Raw genomic sequence first — 17146 nt, forward strand, 5'->3', positions numbered from 1 at the left:
ATAAAACAGACATTCTCACATGCTACTTACAGGAGTGCGAAAATGGAACAACCCAATACAGAGGGGAATTTGATAGGCTCTACTAAAATTTCATGTTGATCAGGTAGCTCGGGAGTAAAGAATCTGCCTGCCAATGCAGGAGACACAAGAGACATGGCTTTAATCCCTGAGTTGGGAAGATCCCCTGGAGTAGGAAATGGCAACCCACTCCAGTATTTTTGCCTGTGTAATTCCACAGACAGAGGAGCTTGGTGGGCTACAGTCCATGGGGTCACAGAGTCAGACACTATTGAGCACCGCCACCCCTCATCCAGTGATAAACAGTAAGCATTAAAACCTAGAACTGCATCCCAAAGATATTCTGGCAAAATTAGTACATGAGACCCTGGTGCTGGGAAAGATTGAGGGCAGAAGGAGAAAGGGGAGACAGAGGATGAGATGATTGGATGGCATTATTGACACAACAGACATGAATTTGAGCAAATTCCAGGAGATAGAGAAGGACAGGGAAGCCAGGTGTGTCGCAGCCCATGGGGTCACAAACAGCAGGACACGACTAAGCGACTGAACAATCTGTTGACAATCAGTGACAATCTGTTCACTGCAGTGTTACTCAAAATAGTAAAGTACAGGAAGAAAAACAATTGTCCTTCAACTAACTATGCTACATCCATACATGGAGTGCTGTGTGGCTCTAAGAAGGAGTGAAGGAGCTCTCAGTACACTGCTCTCTTGAGTGGGCTCCAGGATATGTGGATGAAGGGAAATGTAAGGTGCCGACCAGGGCATATAAAAGGCCACCCCTTTTGTAAGAAAGGAGAATAAACAAACACAGATTTTTTGGTCACATTTGAAAAAAATAATGGAAAGATAAACCAAAACTTAATAATCTATTAATCCATAAGGGGAATTAAAAAAACAGGTGGAGGAGACTGTGATGCAAGCCAGGCCTCTGTGCATGAATCTTGCCGGGAGTCATTGGAGGTGGTTCTCAAAACACAGATTTCCACAAGGAAAGTGATATACAGCCAGTCAGATTACTGCCAGCAATCTCACTGGAGCTGTCTGGAGCTGACTCATATTAAGTGGCAGGAGTCAAGTATTAACTATTCAGGAATTTCACAAACTGGCTGTTAAACTACTGGTAACTTGATCAAGGTGTTCTACTGGACATGATCCAGGTGTTCCTGTCTGAGGACTGGCTTGGATCTAGGAGCCAGGAGTGGGATCAAGCTTTCTATTGGGGTGACTTCCTCCCCTTCCCATTCAACCATCTTAGATATCTGCTATTTTAGGGGGTTGGTTTGCGGGGTGGGTATTTTGTTTTACAGATTTTGAAGAGTATACAAGTGATGGAAACTAGCTTCCTGAAAAAAGATAGTGATTTGCAGTGTTTGCCAATTTTCTTGATGTAAGGGCTCCCACCTAGGAAGAACCCTGCAATCAAGAGAAGTGTGCATGGATGCATTCTCAGTCACTCAGTTGTGTCCAATTCTGTGCAACTCCATGGACTGCAGCCCTCCAGGCTCCTCTGTCCATGGGATTCTCCAAGCAAGAATACTGGAGTGGGTTGCCATTTCCTCCTCTGGGGATCTTCCCAACCCAGGGATTGAACCTGCATTTCCTGTATTGGCAGGCATATTCTTTACCACTGAGCCACCTGTGAAGCCCCAAGAGAAGTTTATATAGTAAGAATTATCCCAGTTTTTCCCCCACCCCCAGCATTCACCCATGCAACAATACAAGGGAAGAGAAGAACCCCAACATTTCAAGGATGGCTGAGCACAGAGTTCAGTCCTGAAACATCATTATGGGCTCTGTGTCCATAGGACAGAGGGAAGGAATGTCTTTAGTCAAGTCCAGGCTACATTCAGCTCAGAGAGGGTCCATCAGGCCAACAGACCAACTCAGAGCTCGTTCCCATGTCTTTGGATGTGTAATTGGAATGGAAGTCCCTGGTGTTTAAAACAACCCCACATTCGTTCCAAGCTTTGGACGGAATTCTCATATTAAGAAAGATAAGCCTCTGAAACTGCTTCCCCTGTGCCCCAAGTCAGGAGAGTGCTTCAAAATCAGCATTGCAACCTGGGAGCAGTGGCATAAACTAGCGCTGCTTTAAAGACCTGAAGGATGTGGGGTGGGTCCCCATAACGTCTCCATTCACCAGTCTACAAACACCAGCTGGATTCTGGGAAATGACAAAGAACTACTGCAAACCCACCAATGAGTAGCTGCTACACCAATTGCAGCTGCTACAAGACATGTGCTGTGTTTGCTGGAGCAGCCGAACCCAGCATTCAGTGCATGGTAAGTAGATAAATCAGATCTCATCAGCATTTTTAAAGTCTATCAAAGGACACTGTCAAGAGAGGGAAAAGATAACCCACAAAATGAGGGGCAATACCTGCAAAAAATAATTCTGATAAAGGGCCTAGTAGTCAGAGTACGTAAAGAACGCCTATAACTGGACAACAAGACAAACAATCTAATTCAAAATGGAAAAAAGTCCTATCATAGACATTGTCCCAAAGGAAAAATGCAAACAAGCACAAGAAGGAATGTCATTGGCCATTAGGGAAATGCAAGTTAAACACAAGGAGATGCCACTCCATGTCCACTAGGGTTGCTATAATTTAAAACAAACAAATAAATGAACAGAAAATAAGTCTCAGTGAGCACGTAAAGAAATTGGGATCCTTGTACATGGCCAGTAAGAAATGTAAAACGGCACAGCTGCTATGGAAAATAGCCTAGCGGTTCCTCAAAAGCTTGCCATAGAACCCATAAAGTCTACTTCTAGGTATACACCCAAAAGACTTATTAATAAAAAGAGATATTCAAACAGAAGCTTGTACACAAATATTCATCACACCTTATTCACACTAAGAAAAATGTATTGTTGTTGTTGTTCAGTCACTCAGTCCTGTCTGAGTCTTTGCAACCCCGTGGACTGCAGCACCCCAGGATTCGCTTGTCCATCACCTTCTCCTGGAGCTTGCTCAAACTCAAGTCCATGAGGTCAATGATGTCATCCAACCATCTCATCCTCTGTAGCCCCCTTCTCCTCCTGCCCTCAATCTTTTCCAGCATCAGGGTCTTTTCCAACGAGTTAGCTCTTCATATCAGGTGGTCAAAGTATTGGAGCTTCAGCTTCGGTCCTTCCAATGTATATTCAGGGTTGATTTCCTTTAGGATTGACTGCTTTGATCTCCTTTTGGTCCAAGAGACTCTCTAGAGTCTTCTCCAACACCATACTTCAAAAGCATAAATTCTTTGGCACTCAGCCTTCTTTATGGCCCAACTTTCATAGCCATACATGACTATACGGACCTTTATGAGCAAAGTGATGTCTCTGCTTTTTAATATGTTCTCTAGGTTTGTCATAGCTTCTCTTCCAAGGAGCAAGCATCTTTTTAACCAAAAGGTATAAATGGCCCAAATGTTCATCAACTATGGATAAATAAAATGTTGTCTGTTTCTATGAGGAATATTATTCAGTCATAAAAAAGGATGAAGCACACATGTATGCTACAAAGTGGCATGTATGCCACATGTATGCCAAGTTGGAGTCAGACACAAAAGGCCACCTACTGTGTGATTCCTTTTATATGAAATGTACAGAACAGCCAAAGCCATAGAGACAGAAAGCAGAGCAGTGTTTGACAGGGACTGGGGAGGGTCTACTTAACACTACAAGATTTCCCTTTGAGAATGTCCTGGAACTAGAGAGTGGTCATAGTTGTACAGTGTTGTGACTGTACTAAATGTCCCTGAATTGAACTCTTTAAAATGGTTAATTTTATATTATTTGTTACATGTAATAAAAAACATACCTGTTAAGGATTTCCAACAGGGAGGCCCCTAGAGCTTCCCTGGTGATCCAGTGGTTAAAAATCCACCTGCCAATGCAAAGAACATAAGTTTGATTCCTGGTCTGGGAATAGCCCATGTGCCACAGCTACCAAAGCCCATATGTCCTAAAGCCAATGCTCTGCAATAAGATAAGCCATTGCCAAGAGAAGCCTGCCCGCTGCAACAAAGAGTAAACCCAATTTGCCACAACCAGAGAAAGCCTACATGCAGCAACAAAGACGCAGCTCAGCGAAAAGTTAACTAATTAATTTTTAAAGAAGAGTGAGGACTTCAGACTGTGCAGCACTGGGTATTATCGGTGTTGTAAATCTTGGCTGATCTTGTAGCTGGGGTATTTGTGTTTTAATTTAGAGACTTTAATTATCAGTGATATCCAGTAGCGTTTCACACGTTGATTAGAAATTTGAATGAACTGTGTGCTTGTGTTTATTCTTTTGTATCATATCCTGCTTTAGTTGTAAAGACTTTCAAATTTTATATTGCAAATATTTTCTAGCAGTTCAATATCTTCACTTTATATGCCAAAAATATTTCTTTTGGATTCTGATTGAAGTTATATCAGTGATGGATTGATCCAGAAAGAGTGGTGATTTAGTCTACAGCTCTGAGTTTCTTGCTCACAACTCTTGGGTCCCAGTGGATATATGTTGTGTGTGTTCTTTGATCAAGTTTACTATTTGGCTCACAACTTATCTTCTTAGTATTGCTCTTAGGTATAGTTTGGGCTGCGGTAAAGCTAGGCATCTTTCCCTATGTATTCTCACATTGTCGAGCCTGGCGTGAAGTGGGGAGTGGCTGCAGCAGCTGGGAACTTGTGTCACGCTCAGCCCCTCCCTCTGTGAATGTGATTTAAGAACTCTGGCAGTCATTCAGCAGAAACTTGTGTCTTGCATTCTCCACGAGTTTTCTGGAGCCAAACAAAGAACAGATGGGAAAACAGACTCTTGCAACGTACTCACATGTTTAATGAGTAAAAACTAATTGTAGAAAACACAGCAGCTCTAATGAGGGTCTCGTGCAAACAGCTCCAAACAGCAACAAGGAAGGGAGAGCGTGGGAGCCTCCAACCAGGACCACGCGCATACCCAGGGCGGGTATAAAAGCAGACATCCCCAGCACTTCACTCACGCACTCACACACACTCACATCCTCACCCTCATCCAGCCCCACTGCCTCCACCATGACTTCCTCTGCCTTGTCTGTCTGCTCCAGTGACCTGAGCTACAGCAGCCGGGTCTGCCTGCCCGGGTCCTGTGACTCCTGCACCATCTCCTCCTGGCAGGTGGACGACTGTCCAGAGAGCTGCTGTGAGCCCCCCTGCTGTGCCCCCAGCTGCTGTACCCCGGCCCCCCGCCTGACCCTCCTCTGTGCCCCAGTGAGCTGCGAGTCCAGCCCCTGCTGCCAGCCAGCCTGCAGCAGCTCCTGCCCAGCCTTGTGCTGCCAGCAATCTAGCTGCCAGCCCTCCTGCTGCACCTCCTCCCCCTGCCAGCAGGCCTGCTGTGAGCCCATCTGCTGCAGGCCCGTCTGCTGTACCCCTGTCTGCTGTGAGCCTGCCTGCTGCACACTTGTCTGCTGTGAGACCTCCCCCTGTTCTACCTCCTCATGTTGCCAGCAGTCTAGCTGCCAGCCCTCCTGCTGCACCTCCTCCCCCTGCCAGCAGGCCTGCTGTGAGCCCGTCTGCTGCACACCTGTCTGCTGCAGACCGGTGTGCTGTGAGGCCTCCCCCTGCTCAGCCCCCTCATCCTGCTGCAGACCTTCCTCCTCCTCCGTGTCCCTCCTCTGCCAGCCTGTGTGCCGCCCTGCCTGCTGCGTGCCCACCTCCTCCTGCCAGCCCAACTGCTGCCGCCCGGCCTCCTCCGTGTCCCTCCTCTGCCGCCCCGCGTGCCGCCCCGCCTGCTGTGTCCCCACCTCCTCCTGCCAGCCCAGCTGCTGCCGCCCGGCCTCCTCTGTGTCCCTGCTCTGCAGGCCTGCATGCTCCCGCCTGGCCTGCTGCGTCCCTGCCTCAGCCCCGGAGCTCTGCTGCTGACCGGCCAATCATCCGCCCTCCACAAGCTGCTCTCTCTCTCTCACAAGCTCCAGGAGCCCCTCTGCTAGCGCAAGGACCTCCCCTCTCCCAAAGGAGGACACGCAGCTGCTGCCCAGAGGGGATTTGAACTTGGCAGGCATCCCAGAGAGCCCTCGACAGGGTGGACAGTGGGGCCCCAGGAGCCTCCTCTGCAGGACGGGCTGCTTGAATCCCATATGACAAACATCAGCTGTTCTAATGAATAAAGCATTTGTGTCAGGAAATAGGTACCCATGTCTGTTTTGCCCTCCTCCCTTGGGACCCCTCGGCCCCTCCAAATTTGGCCTGTGGGTGTTCTGCCGGCAGAAGCCAGGCAGCATACACATTCTCCCATTAGAATTCAAAGCGGCTGAGAGGCAACAGGATCTGAAAGCTGGTGCCATCCACACATTCCATGTCCCTTCCTACCCCAGGCCCACTCTCCCTGCAGCAGACGGTCCTTCAAGGCTGGCATGGGAGGCGGGTATGGGTGCAGAAGGCTCAGATCCTGAGTAGGCCCTGGGTTCCTCCCACACCCACCCCCTGCCCGTGCAGGTTGAAGGTGACTTGGGGAGAAGCAGAAACCCTCCTGGGTCGGGATCTGAGAGTCCAGGGTGAGTGCCATTGGAGATAGGTGCCGACACTGAGGAGGCTTGCCTATATGCTGGTCTGTGAACGAGATTCTGGGGGCTCCAAGGGGGTGCAGTGTCTATTTAGACATCACTCATTCTACTCAAGGTTTCAAAGCCTGACCGACGAGGGACAGAACAAAAGAGACGCCTTGTGAACAAACCCTCAGGACAGTAGGGGAGAAGAGCCAGCAGTCTTAGTGGACACTAGCAATAGAGGAAGTGGGCACCAGTCAGCACCAGGCACCCTACTTATCTCCCCACCAGAAACAGACTGATGAGGCCATAGGAGCAGGAGAACAGTGGAGGCTGGGGCAAGAGGGACCAGGAACTGAAGGCACCTCCCCAGGGGATACTATCCCCACCCCCCCAGCTCAGCTCCATCCAGGAAAGAGGGAATAGAGAAAATTCCTAAGAGGACCTGTAAACAGATAGTGGCCAGATGTAAACCTGCCTCAACTCTTAAATGTCTTTCCTGAGCTTACTCAAGACAAGTACCATTTTTCTCCTTTGCCTTTATCTTCTCTTCTTTTCTCACCTATTTGTAAAGCCTCCTCAGGCAACCATTTTTGCCTTTTTGCATTTCTTTTGCTTGGGGATGGTCTTGATCACTGCCAAGTGATCAAAGGCAAAGGAGAAAAGGAAAGATATACTGATTTGAATGCAGAGTTCCAAAGAATAGCAAGGAGAGATAAGAAAGCCTTCCTCAGTGATCAGTGCAAAGAAATAGAGGAAAACAATAGAATGGGAAAGACTAGAGATCTCTTCAAGAAAATTAGAGATACTAAGGGAATACTTCATGCAAAGATGGCCACAATAAAGGACAGAAATGGTATGGACCTAACAGAAGCAGAAAATATTAAGAAGAGGTGGCAACAATAAACAGAAGAACTATACGAAAATGATCTTCATGATAACCACGATGGTGTGATCACTCAGCTAGAGCCAGACATCGTGGAATGTGAAGTCAAGTGGGCCTTAGGAAGCATCACTATGAATAAAGCTAGTGGAGGTGATGGAATTCCAGTTGAGCTATTTCAAATCCTAAAGTGCTGCACTCAATATGCCAGCAAATTTGGAAAACTCAGCAGTGGCCACAGGACTGGAAAAGGTCAGTTTTCATGCCAATCCCAAAAAAGGCAATGTCAAAGAATGTTCAAACTACCGCACAATAGTACTCATCTCACATGTTAGCAAAGTAATGCTCAAAATTCTCCAAGCCAGGCTTCAACAGTATGTGAACCATGAAGTTCCAGATGTTCAAGCTGGATTTAGAAAAGGCAGAGGAACCAGAGATCAGATTGCCAACATCCATTGGATCATCGAAAAAGCAAAAGAGTTCCAGAAAATCATCTACTCCTGCCTTATTGACTGTGCCAAAGCCGTTGACTGTGTGGACCACAACAAACTGTGGAAAATTCTTGAAGAGATGAGAATACCAGACCACCTGACCTGCCTCCTGAGGAATATGTATGCAGGTCAAGAAGCAACAGTTAGAACTGGACATGGAACAACAGACTGGTTCCAAATGGGGAAAGGAGTATGTCAAGGCTGTATATTGTCACCCTGAATATTTAACTTACATGCAGAGTACATCATGCGAAATGATGGGCTGGATGAAGCACAAGCTGGAATAAAGATTGCCAGGAGAAATATCAATAACCTCAGATATGCAGATGACACCACCCTTATGGCAAAAAGTGAAGAAGAACTAAAGAGTCTTTTGATGAAAGTGAAAGAGGAGAGTGAAAAAGTTGGCTTAAAACTCAACATTCAGAAAACTAAGATCATGGCATCTGGTCCCATCACTTCATGGCAAATAGATGGGAAAACATTAGAAACAGAGACAGATTTTATTCTCTTGGGCTCCAAAATCACTGCAGATGGTGACTGCAGCCACGAAATTAAAAGAAGCTTGCTCCTTAGAAGAAAAGTTACGACCAATCTAGATAGCATATTCAAAAGCAGAGACATTACTTTGCCAACAAAGGTCCATCTAGTCAAAGCTGTGGTTTTTCCAGTAGTCATGTATGGATGTGAGAGTTGGACTATAAAGAAAGCTGAGTGCTAAAGAATTGATTCTTTTGAACTGTGGTGTTGGGGAAGACTTGAGAGTCCCCTGGACTTCAAGAAGATCCAACCAGTCCATCCTAAAGGAAATCAGTCCTGCATATTCATTGGAAGGACTGATGCTGAAGCTGAAGCTCCAATACTTTGGCCACCTGATGCGAAAAACTGACTCATTGGAAAAGACCCTGTTGCTGGGAAAGATTGAAGGCGGGAGGAGAAGGGGACGACAGAGGATGAGATGGTTGGATGTCATCACTGACTCAATAAACATGAGGTTGAGTAAGCTCCAGGAGTTGGTGATGGACAGGGAAGCCTGATGTGCTGCAGTCCATGGGGTCGCAAAGAGTCAGACACGACCGAGCAACTGAACTGACTAAACTGTACCCTTTACCTGTTCATTTCAATTTTAATAAAATAGAACCATCTCCATAGATAAGATGGCCTTGGCGGACTCTTCATTGCACGAAGAGTTAAGACATAGAGAAGACACACTTCACCTCAACCCAAGAAAAGTGAGGTGCAGCGACATTGACACACGTGGAAACCAGAACCTACAACCCACAGCAAAGCCAGAGTCTTCCGTCGAGATGAGCAGAGCATCTGGGGGGTTCCTGACCGGATAGCGGTGTCGCCATGAACAGCACAGGACAGGCACGCATGAAGACCGAAGGTGCATCACGGGACACCAAGCACACAGCCGGCGACCGCGGGTGCTGCGTGTCCACATGGGTGAGGCCGCAGCGCTGACCCAGGAGGAGAGAGTCCGTGAAAGACGTTCATGGCGTCCACCTTAGTAACAAAGCGACAATTCTAAATGCTCCGAGACTCTTCAGATCTCAGGTGAGCCTCTCCATCACTGTGACGCCCTTATCATCCACATGACTAAGACAGGGACCATCGCAACCCCAAAGGCATCCTGTGAACCAGAGTAATCTGTGAAGACTTCCTCTCCCGCCTGGTGGGCAGCACAGTGGTGCCCTCCTGGGGGTAGTAGGGAGGGCAGCAGAAAGGTGGGATGTGATATCAAATGGCTGGCTTGGTGAAGATAAACAGGCCTGGAGGGAGGTTTGGTTTGAATGGAAGGATACTGAGGCAGTGCCAGGCAGTGGGTGCTCGTAGAGTTCCCTCTTCACATCTTCACAGTCATGTGACATCATAGTGATGGGAGTTCCTGGGTCTGTGCCTTCCGACAGGAAGGATGCCCTGATGGCGCTCCTTTTAGACTCTTCCTTGGTTCCCAAACAGTTGTCCCTGGAACACTGGTGTCCCAATGGCTCCCTTCTCTGGGGAGCCCCCACCCCTCCCTAGGATGGCCCCAGTGCCCTTTCTCTTGCAGGGCCCACGTTCACACCACAGGGGCTGAGTTGCCACTTCCTAGGGCAGCCCTCTGGCTCCAGGGCCAGGCTTCCCCTTCCCGGAATATCACAGGCAGCCCAGTGTGGGCCTGCACATTCCTCCTGTAACTGCCAGGATTCCGGACGGGACAGGGTCTTTGTGCACAGTGGGCTCATCAAGTGTCCAGGAGGAGGAATTCTCAAATCTCTCCCAACATCAGGGTCTTTTCCAATGAGTCAGTTCTTCACATCAGGTGGCCAAATTATTGGAGCTTCAGCTTCAGCATCAGTCCTTCCAATGAATATTCATGGTTGATTTCCTTTAGGATTGACTGGTTTGATAGTATTGTTCAAGGGACTCTCAAGAATCTACTCCAGCCCCACAATTTGAAAGTATCAGTTCTTTGGTGCTCAGACTTCTTTATGGTTCAACTCTCACATCTGTACATAACTACTGGAAAGACCATAGCTTTGACTATATGGACCTTTGTCAGCAAAGTGATGTCTCTGCTTTGTAATATACTAAGATTGTCATAGCTTTTCTTCCAAGGAGTAAGTTGTGATCTAGTTAAAACGAGGCCAGTGGGGTGCACTCTAATCCAGAGACACATAACTGTGTCCTCATGAACAAATGCAGTCTGGACACTTGGGTACCACAGAGGGAAGATGCTGTGAAGATGACGGCAGAGATCAGGGTGATGCCTGTGCAAGTCAAGGAACCACAGAGAGGTCAGGAGCCAGGAGAGAGGATGCATTCTCCCTCATCGCCCTGAGAAGGGGCCAGCCTGCCCACACCTTGATTTCTGAGTCTGGCCTCCAGTCTGTGAGGCCATACATGCTGCTGAACATGGTACCCAGTCTGGGTGCCCTACAGCCATGGGAATCTTCTCCAGACCCTCCCCTGCTCCAGCCCCAGCAGAGGGTGGAGAGGCCAAGAGGGTGCCTGTGCTACAAGGGTCCAGGCATGTGGGTGCCAAGGTCAAGAGCTGCCCCTGGAGAGAGCTGTGCCATGTCCCCCCACCCTCCTGAGGAGGAGGAATGGGCAGGTACACCCTCTGCAGGCACGTGAGAGGCTCCCAGGGGGTCATCAGGAGTGTGACAGAGTCCTCTAGGGAGGCCCACCCCTTTCTGGGGCCACGACACTGGACTTTACTGTGGCTGCCCTAACAAGTAACCAGGAACATATGGCTGAAACAGCACCAAGGTGTCACCTCTCAGCCGTGGAGGTGGGATCAGGAGCAAGTCTCACTGGCCATGGTCACCGATGGACTGTCTGATCCAACCCAGGGCCTCAGGGCAGAATCTCTTCCTTATCTGCTTCAGCTTCTAGAGGCACCATATCCTCGGCCCGTGGCCTGGCATCTTGCTTTCCTCTCCCTGTGGCCTCCCTTTCAGTGGCCACATCTCCTGTCATCTCTCCCAAGTCCACCTGTATGACTCAGAACCACCTCCCATTACAAGGCCCTTAATTTATTCCCATCCACAAAGTTGCTGTGTTGTCCATGTAAGGGGATTTATCACAAGTCGTGGGGTCAGATGTGGGCATCTCGGGGGAACTTCCATGGACCTCCCAAAGGGAGGGAGAGGGGCCGCACTTGTCAGAGAAGCATCTGGTTTCCATTTAGACCGGCAGGGGCTGAAAGAGTGGGGGTTACATATCAGTTGCTGAGCAGAAGACCTTTTTACCTAGAAGGGGTCATTCAGGCAGTTAGTGACTTCCCTCAATCTACAGAGCACAATTGCACTCATCTCACATGCTAGTAAGGTAATGCTCAAAATTCTCCAAGCCAGGCTTCAACAGTATGTGAATGGTGAACTCCCAGATGTTCAATCTGGATTTAGAAAAGGCAGAGAAACAAGAGATCAAATTGCCAAGATCCATTGGATCATTGAAAAAGCAAGAGAGTTCCAGAAAAACATCTACTTCTTCTGTATTGACTATGCCAAAGACTTTGGCTGTGTGGATCACAACAAACTCTGGAAAATTCTTCAACAGATGGGAATACCAGACCACCTGACCTACCTCCTGAGGAATCTGTATGCAGGTCAAGAAGAAAGAGTTAGAACTGGACATGGAACAACAGATTGTTTCCAAATCAGGAAAGGACTATGTCAAGGCTGTATATTGTCACCCTGCTTATTTAATTTATATGCAGAGTACATCATGAGAAATGCTGGGCTGGATGAAGCACAAGCTGGAATCAAGATTGCTGTGAGAAATATTGATAACCTCAGATATGCAGATGACACAACCCTCATGGCAGAAAGTGAAGAACTAAAGAGTCTCTTGATGAAAGTGAAATAGGAGAGTAAAAAAGTTGGCTTGAGGCTCAACATTCAGAAAACTAAGATCATGGCATCTGGTCCCATCACTTCATGGCAAATAGATGGGGAAACAGTGGAAACAGTAGCTGACTATTTATTGGGGCTCCAAAATCACTGTGGATGGTGACTGCAGCCATGAAATTAAAAGACGCTTGCTCCTTAGAAGAAAAGTTATGACCAACCTAGATAGCATATTAAAAAGCAGAGACATTACTTTGCCAAAAAAGTCCATCTAGTGAAAGCTATGGTTTTTCCAGTAGTCATGTATGATGTGAGAGTTGGACTATAAAGAAAGTGCTGAAGAATTGATGCTTTTGAACTGTGGTGTTGGAGAAGACTCTTGAGGGCCCCTTGGACTACAAGGAGTTCCAACCAGTCCATCCTAAAGGAAATCAATCCTGAATATTCACTGGAAGGGCTGATCTGAAGCTGAAACTCCAATACTTTGGCCACCTGATGTGAAGAACTGACTCCTTGAAGGCAGGAGGAGAGGGGACAGCAGAGGATGAGACAGCTGGATGGCATCACTGACTCAATGGACATGAGTTTGAGTAAACTCCGGGAGCTGGCAATTGACAGGTAGGCCTGGCGTGCTGCAGTCCATGGGGTTGCAAAGAGTCAGACACAACTAAGCGACTGAACTGAACATAGAGCAGAGTGAGGACTGACCTCATAAGCTCAGGGGACAGTGTGGTCCCTATGGATGAGCACTGGGAGCTCGACCCTCAGCCGAGAAATCACCTTTCCATGCTCAGTCACCAGCATAGCCATCTGTGACCTGGCCTTCTCTGCAGAAGGACTTTGCAGATCCTGGGGAACCAACTCCAGAGGAAGCATTTTAGGGAAAGACACTAGAGGAGAGACATCATATGCTCGGTGAGCATCGCACTCTGATGTTTATTAGGCCTGTGATGCTGGAGGCCTCAGAACCTGGACCAGCCAGTGTGGGCACCATGGGGATGACCCGGGCAGGGGCTGGGGGACACTGATGGGTGAGTCCCTCAGCCTAGCTGGTTGGGACCAGGTGAGCTTGCTGCAACACGGTCTAGTCGGGTCTGGGAGGTGTGAAGACAACAATGTCTGGGCCTCCTCGTGGGAAGTCAGAGAGCCCACTGCTTCTGACCGTGCACACGGAGCAGGGGTTTTACAGGTCATGGGCTCAGAAGCAGGAAGGGACGCTGCAGGGGATGGGTCTGCAGACCAGGGAAGGGCAGGAGGGCTGGCAGAACCTGGCAGACTGACAGGAGGGGATCACACACACGATGCGCTTGTAGCACACGGGGACATACAGTACAGCCTTGCAGCTCAGAGGCACACAGCAAACGTCCTGGCAGGAGTTGGACACAGAGCAAATATCCTGGCAGGGACTGGCCACACAGCAGGCTGGCTGGCACAGCAGAGCCACAGGGGGGGTACCACAGGGGTTCTGGCAGCCCAGGGCAGGGCAACAGAGAGCAGGGCAGGCCGACTGGCAGGAACTGGGCACATAGCAAGTCGGCTTGCAGCCCACAGAGCAGGTGGTGTCACACATGATGGCGTGAGGCTGGGAGGGGTCGAGACAAAGGACAGGGCTGGTCTGGAGGCTCCCTCCCCAGGGTGCCTTTTATACCCGGGCCGAGGCATCCTGGCAATGAGGCACCAGGTGTCTTCCTCGTGGCCGCCTGCTGTTTTTCCTCCTCCTCCCCCCGAGGGTCTCTTCCTGGAGCCTCCAGCTGCTGTGACTCAGTTCAGGAAGCTCCCTCAGCTGGAGGCTGATGGTGACCCAGTGGCCTGGGATTTCTGAAACCAGAGCCTGGGTTGGATGGGGAAGGGCCGTCAGGCCAGGACTGGGCCCCCACGTGGTGATTTTCAAGGTCTTCCCCCAATTTAACCACCCTGTCCTCTGTCCACATAAACACAATCACACTTGTTGCACCAGCACCTCCATTTGATTTGTGATCCAGAAGGTTCTCCCTTGGGGTGGGGCTCCTCACTGGGGGATGTGGCCACATTATTGCCATAATTATAACAACCGGGTTCCAGTTCGTGCCAGGGCTGAGCTAAGCATTTTACATGGACTGTCTCATAACCAATCAGTTATCAACCCTGCCACCATTCAAGGGGCCGGCAACACAGATATCCAGTCAGGAAGACCTGGAAGGTCCTGTAATGCACCGAAGCTGCTCGGTCTCACTCTACAATCTGTGGTCTTTACATTTCTCCTAACGGAGAGGGATTTAGATGTGGTGTATGATTCTTGGATCTGTAAATTGGAATTTTCCTAATCAGATTTGGGGGATTTTATCCCTTATTTCTTCAAAATATCCTTAGGCTTCAGTGTCATTCTTTTCTCCTTCTGGGGTTGAAATTACTTGCATGTTAGCTTTTCTGATACGGTCTCAAAGACCCTCTTCATTTTTCTTAACTCTTTGTCCTTCTTCAGATTGGAGCATGTCTTAGGACTGACAAGTCTTCCAGTTCACTGACTCTTTCTTCTTCCAGAACCCAGGTTGTGCTGTCTGGTCCTCGGGCTCTTTAATCTGAGTCTGTCCCCCTACACTGGGTCCCTGGCACCCCATACTGGGATTTCCCACTGCTCCTGGAACATGACCATTTCTGCAGCAGATTATTTACCTACCCTCCACCCAGTTGCTGCCTCTGCCTGGAGCACCCACTACCCCTGACCCTTTACTGCACTTACTGCCAGCTCAGCATCACCAGAGTCCCACAGACCACCATCCGGCACCCACTTCTCTGCTGAACTCACTTTCCGTTCTGGGTTTCAGCCCCCTCTGGAATGATTTCATGCGTTGATTTTTCATTCACTCATTTATCCATTGACCTGAAGGGCTCATGAGCCTGGATGTCTCTATTGCCAGCACACAGAATAATCTGTTGCCTCAGCAAATCAGTTCTTGCATGATTACAATAAGGCAGAAGCTGACAAATTTTCTGTAAAGGGCAGAGAGTAAGCATCTCATGCTTTGCAGCTACCTGGTCTCGCTCACAACGACTCAACATTGTAGGGAAAAGCAGCCGTAGACACATTAAATACATGAGTGTAGCTATGCCCCAGAAAACTTCATTCACACGCAGGCAGCAGGACAGACTTGCCCACAGGTTGCAGTTTGCAGACTCCTGCTTCAAAGTTCTCCTGTGCAAATAAAAGCTCAAACTACACCATGGCCTCAAAGTCTTCATTGACAGCATGAGATAAAAAGGAGTAAAAGGATACAGTACTCTGAGTTGATTCTGAGGTGCCCCGTGCACAGTGATGACCTGGAGAAACAATGTGAACCCCATAGAAAGGCAAACTAGAACATCCTGTTTACAGAAGGAGGAACTGGCCTCAAAGGCAAACTAATTTATGGAGGAAAATAGCATAGGAAAGCGTGTCCCAGGGTAATAAGATGTTGGGGAATCATGGTAGCAACATCACAAGGAAGTCAACAGTTGTGATTTTTGTTGCTGGGACGCCCACAGCCTGCGTATAAAAGCTGCCGAGGGAGGCAGCCTGCAGACATCTCCAGCTCTCCTCCAGACACCAGCCAACCCCACGCCACCATGTGCCACACCAGCTGCTCCTCAGGCTGCCAAGCTGCCTATGTGCCCAGCTCCTGCCAGCCATCCTGCAGCACGTCCAGTCCCTGCCACACGTCCTGCTTCACGTCCAGCCCCTGCCAACCAACCTGCAGCACGTCCAGCACCTGCCAGGCGACCTGCGTGCCCGTGAGTTACAGGCCAGTCATACGTCTGCCGGTGACCTACAAGCCCACCCTGTGTGTGACTCCTTCCTGCCAGTCCTCTGTGTTCCTGCCCGTGAGCTACAGGCCGGCTGTGTTGGTGGCCCCCTCCTGCCAGTCCTCTGGGTGCTACCAGCCCTCCCGCCCCACCCTGGTCTGCAGACCTGTCTCCTGTAGCGCCCCTTCCTGCTTTTGATCATGAGCCTCCTCCCAGCTGCTCCCAATGCAGACGGGGTCACACCTGTACCCCTCCCAACATGAGTCCTCGGTGGACCTCCAGGTTCTGCATGTGACAGATGAAAAGCATGATTGACCAACCTCTGAACCCAGGCAAGAACGTGGCAGGATGATCTGGACCCTTCTGTGAACTGGTGCATTCCCCCTACCCAGAGGAAGCCCTGGTTCCCAGGGTCCTTCTCTGTCTCCTGAAGGAAACCACACCCCACGTGAGCCAAATAAACCATGCTATCTCAATGCAGCCTGTCCTCCTGTTTTATCTTCACATATTTTGAAGTTTTCTTCTTGGAGGTGAATACAAATCTTAAGTACAGAGGCCCCTCCTCAAAGAGCCCTTTTGACGCCTAAGCCGAAGGTGGAGGGTCCTTGGTGGGTGGGGAGGGTGTGTCCCCACCCATGGCCGCCACTCAAGACTCACACTGTGGATGGGGAAGGACTTCCCCTTTCTCTGAGGGAGGTAGGGTGGGAAACAGGTCTGGATTCAGGTCCCAGCTGGGGCCTAAAGGATGACCAACAGGGAGGCCAGAGAGACTCACACAAACCCACCACACACAAAAAGGGGAATAAGGCTGTCCCAGTGAGAAGAGGCAGATCTGAAAAAGTCTCACCCCTCAGCCCCGGACACACAGGGCCTTCCAAGGCTGACCCTGGACCAAAACCAGAGAGCCCTTCATCTTCCTGGCTCCAGCCTGGCCAGCACAGCTCCCTGAGCAGCATCAGTCTTCACCGGGGATAGGCAGACAGCTGTAGAGGTCACTTCTGTGTGACAGGAATGCAGGGGAAGCTGAAAGTGTAGGACAGAGCAAAAACAGCGTCCACAGCCCTTCTCCTAAACACAAGGTGCTGACAGCTCCCCACAGGAGTCTGAAGTCACTGGTACCCTGAAGGTACCCAAACCAAGGTCAAGGCAAT

General features: G+C 49.3%; 3 protein-coding genes across 3 annotated transcripts; 2 read left to right on the top strand and 1 right to left on the bottom strand.

The window, feature by feature from the left end:
• The first annotated feature begins 5053 nt into the window (after positions 1 to 5053).
• On the top strand, positions 5054 to 6115 carry LOC102274179 (keratin-associated protein 10-8). Its single transcript, XM_070363300.1, has one exon. The coding sequence runs from the start codon at positions 5054 to 5056 to the stop codon at positions 5897 to 5899; it is 846 nt and encodes a 281-aa protein (XP_070219401.1). The 3' UTR covers positions 5900 to 6115.
• Positions 6116 to 13434: 7319 nt separating this feature from the next.
• LOC138985782 (keratin-associated protein 12-3-like) lies at positions 13435 to 13806 on the bottom strand. The gene has a single exon (XM_070363389.1). It carries the CDS (start codon positions 13804 to 13806, stop codon positions 13435 to 13437), a length of 372 nt encoding a protein of 123 aa, XP_070219490.1.
• A 2012-nt stretch (positions 13807 to 15818) lies between these two features.
• Positions 15819 to 16193, top strand: LOC102276826 (keratin-associated protein 12-2). Its single transcript, XM_005893029.2, has one exon. The coding sequence runs from the start codon at positions 15819 to 15821 to the stop codon at positions 16191 to 16193; it is 375 nt and encodes a 124-aa protein (XP_005893091.2).
• The last annotated feature ends 953 nt before the right edge of the window (positions 16194 to 17146 follow it).

This window comes from Bos mutus, chromosome 1 (genome assembly GCF_027580195.1).
Source record: "Bos mutus isolate GX-2022 chromosome 1, NWIPB_WYAK_1.1, whole genome shotgun sequence".
Classification (NCBI taxonomy): domain Eukaryota; kingdom Metazoa; phylum Chordata; class Mammalia; order Artiodactyla; family Bovidae; genus Bos; species Bos mutus.

What these genes read in the sequence shown, in the direction of transcription:
- LOC138985782 (XM_070363389.1), bottom strand. Translation starts at nt 13,806, where the DNA reads ATGTGTGACACCACCTGCTCTGTGGGCTGCAAGCCGACTTGCTATGTG.
- LOC102274179 (XM_070363300.1), top strand. Translation starts at nt 5,054, where the DNA reads ATGACTTCCTCTGCCTTGTCTGTCTGCTCCAGTGACCTGAGCTACAGC.
- LOC102276826 (XM_005893029.2), top strand. Translation starts at nt 15,819, where the DNA reads ATGTGCCACACCAGCTGCTCCTCAGGCTGCCAAGCTGCCTATGTGCCC.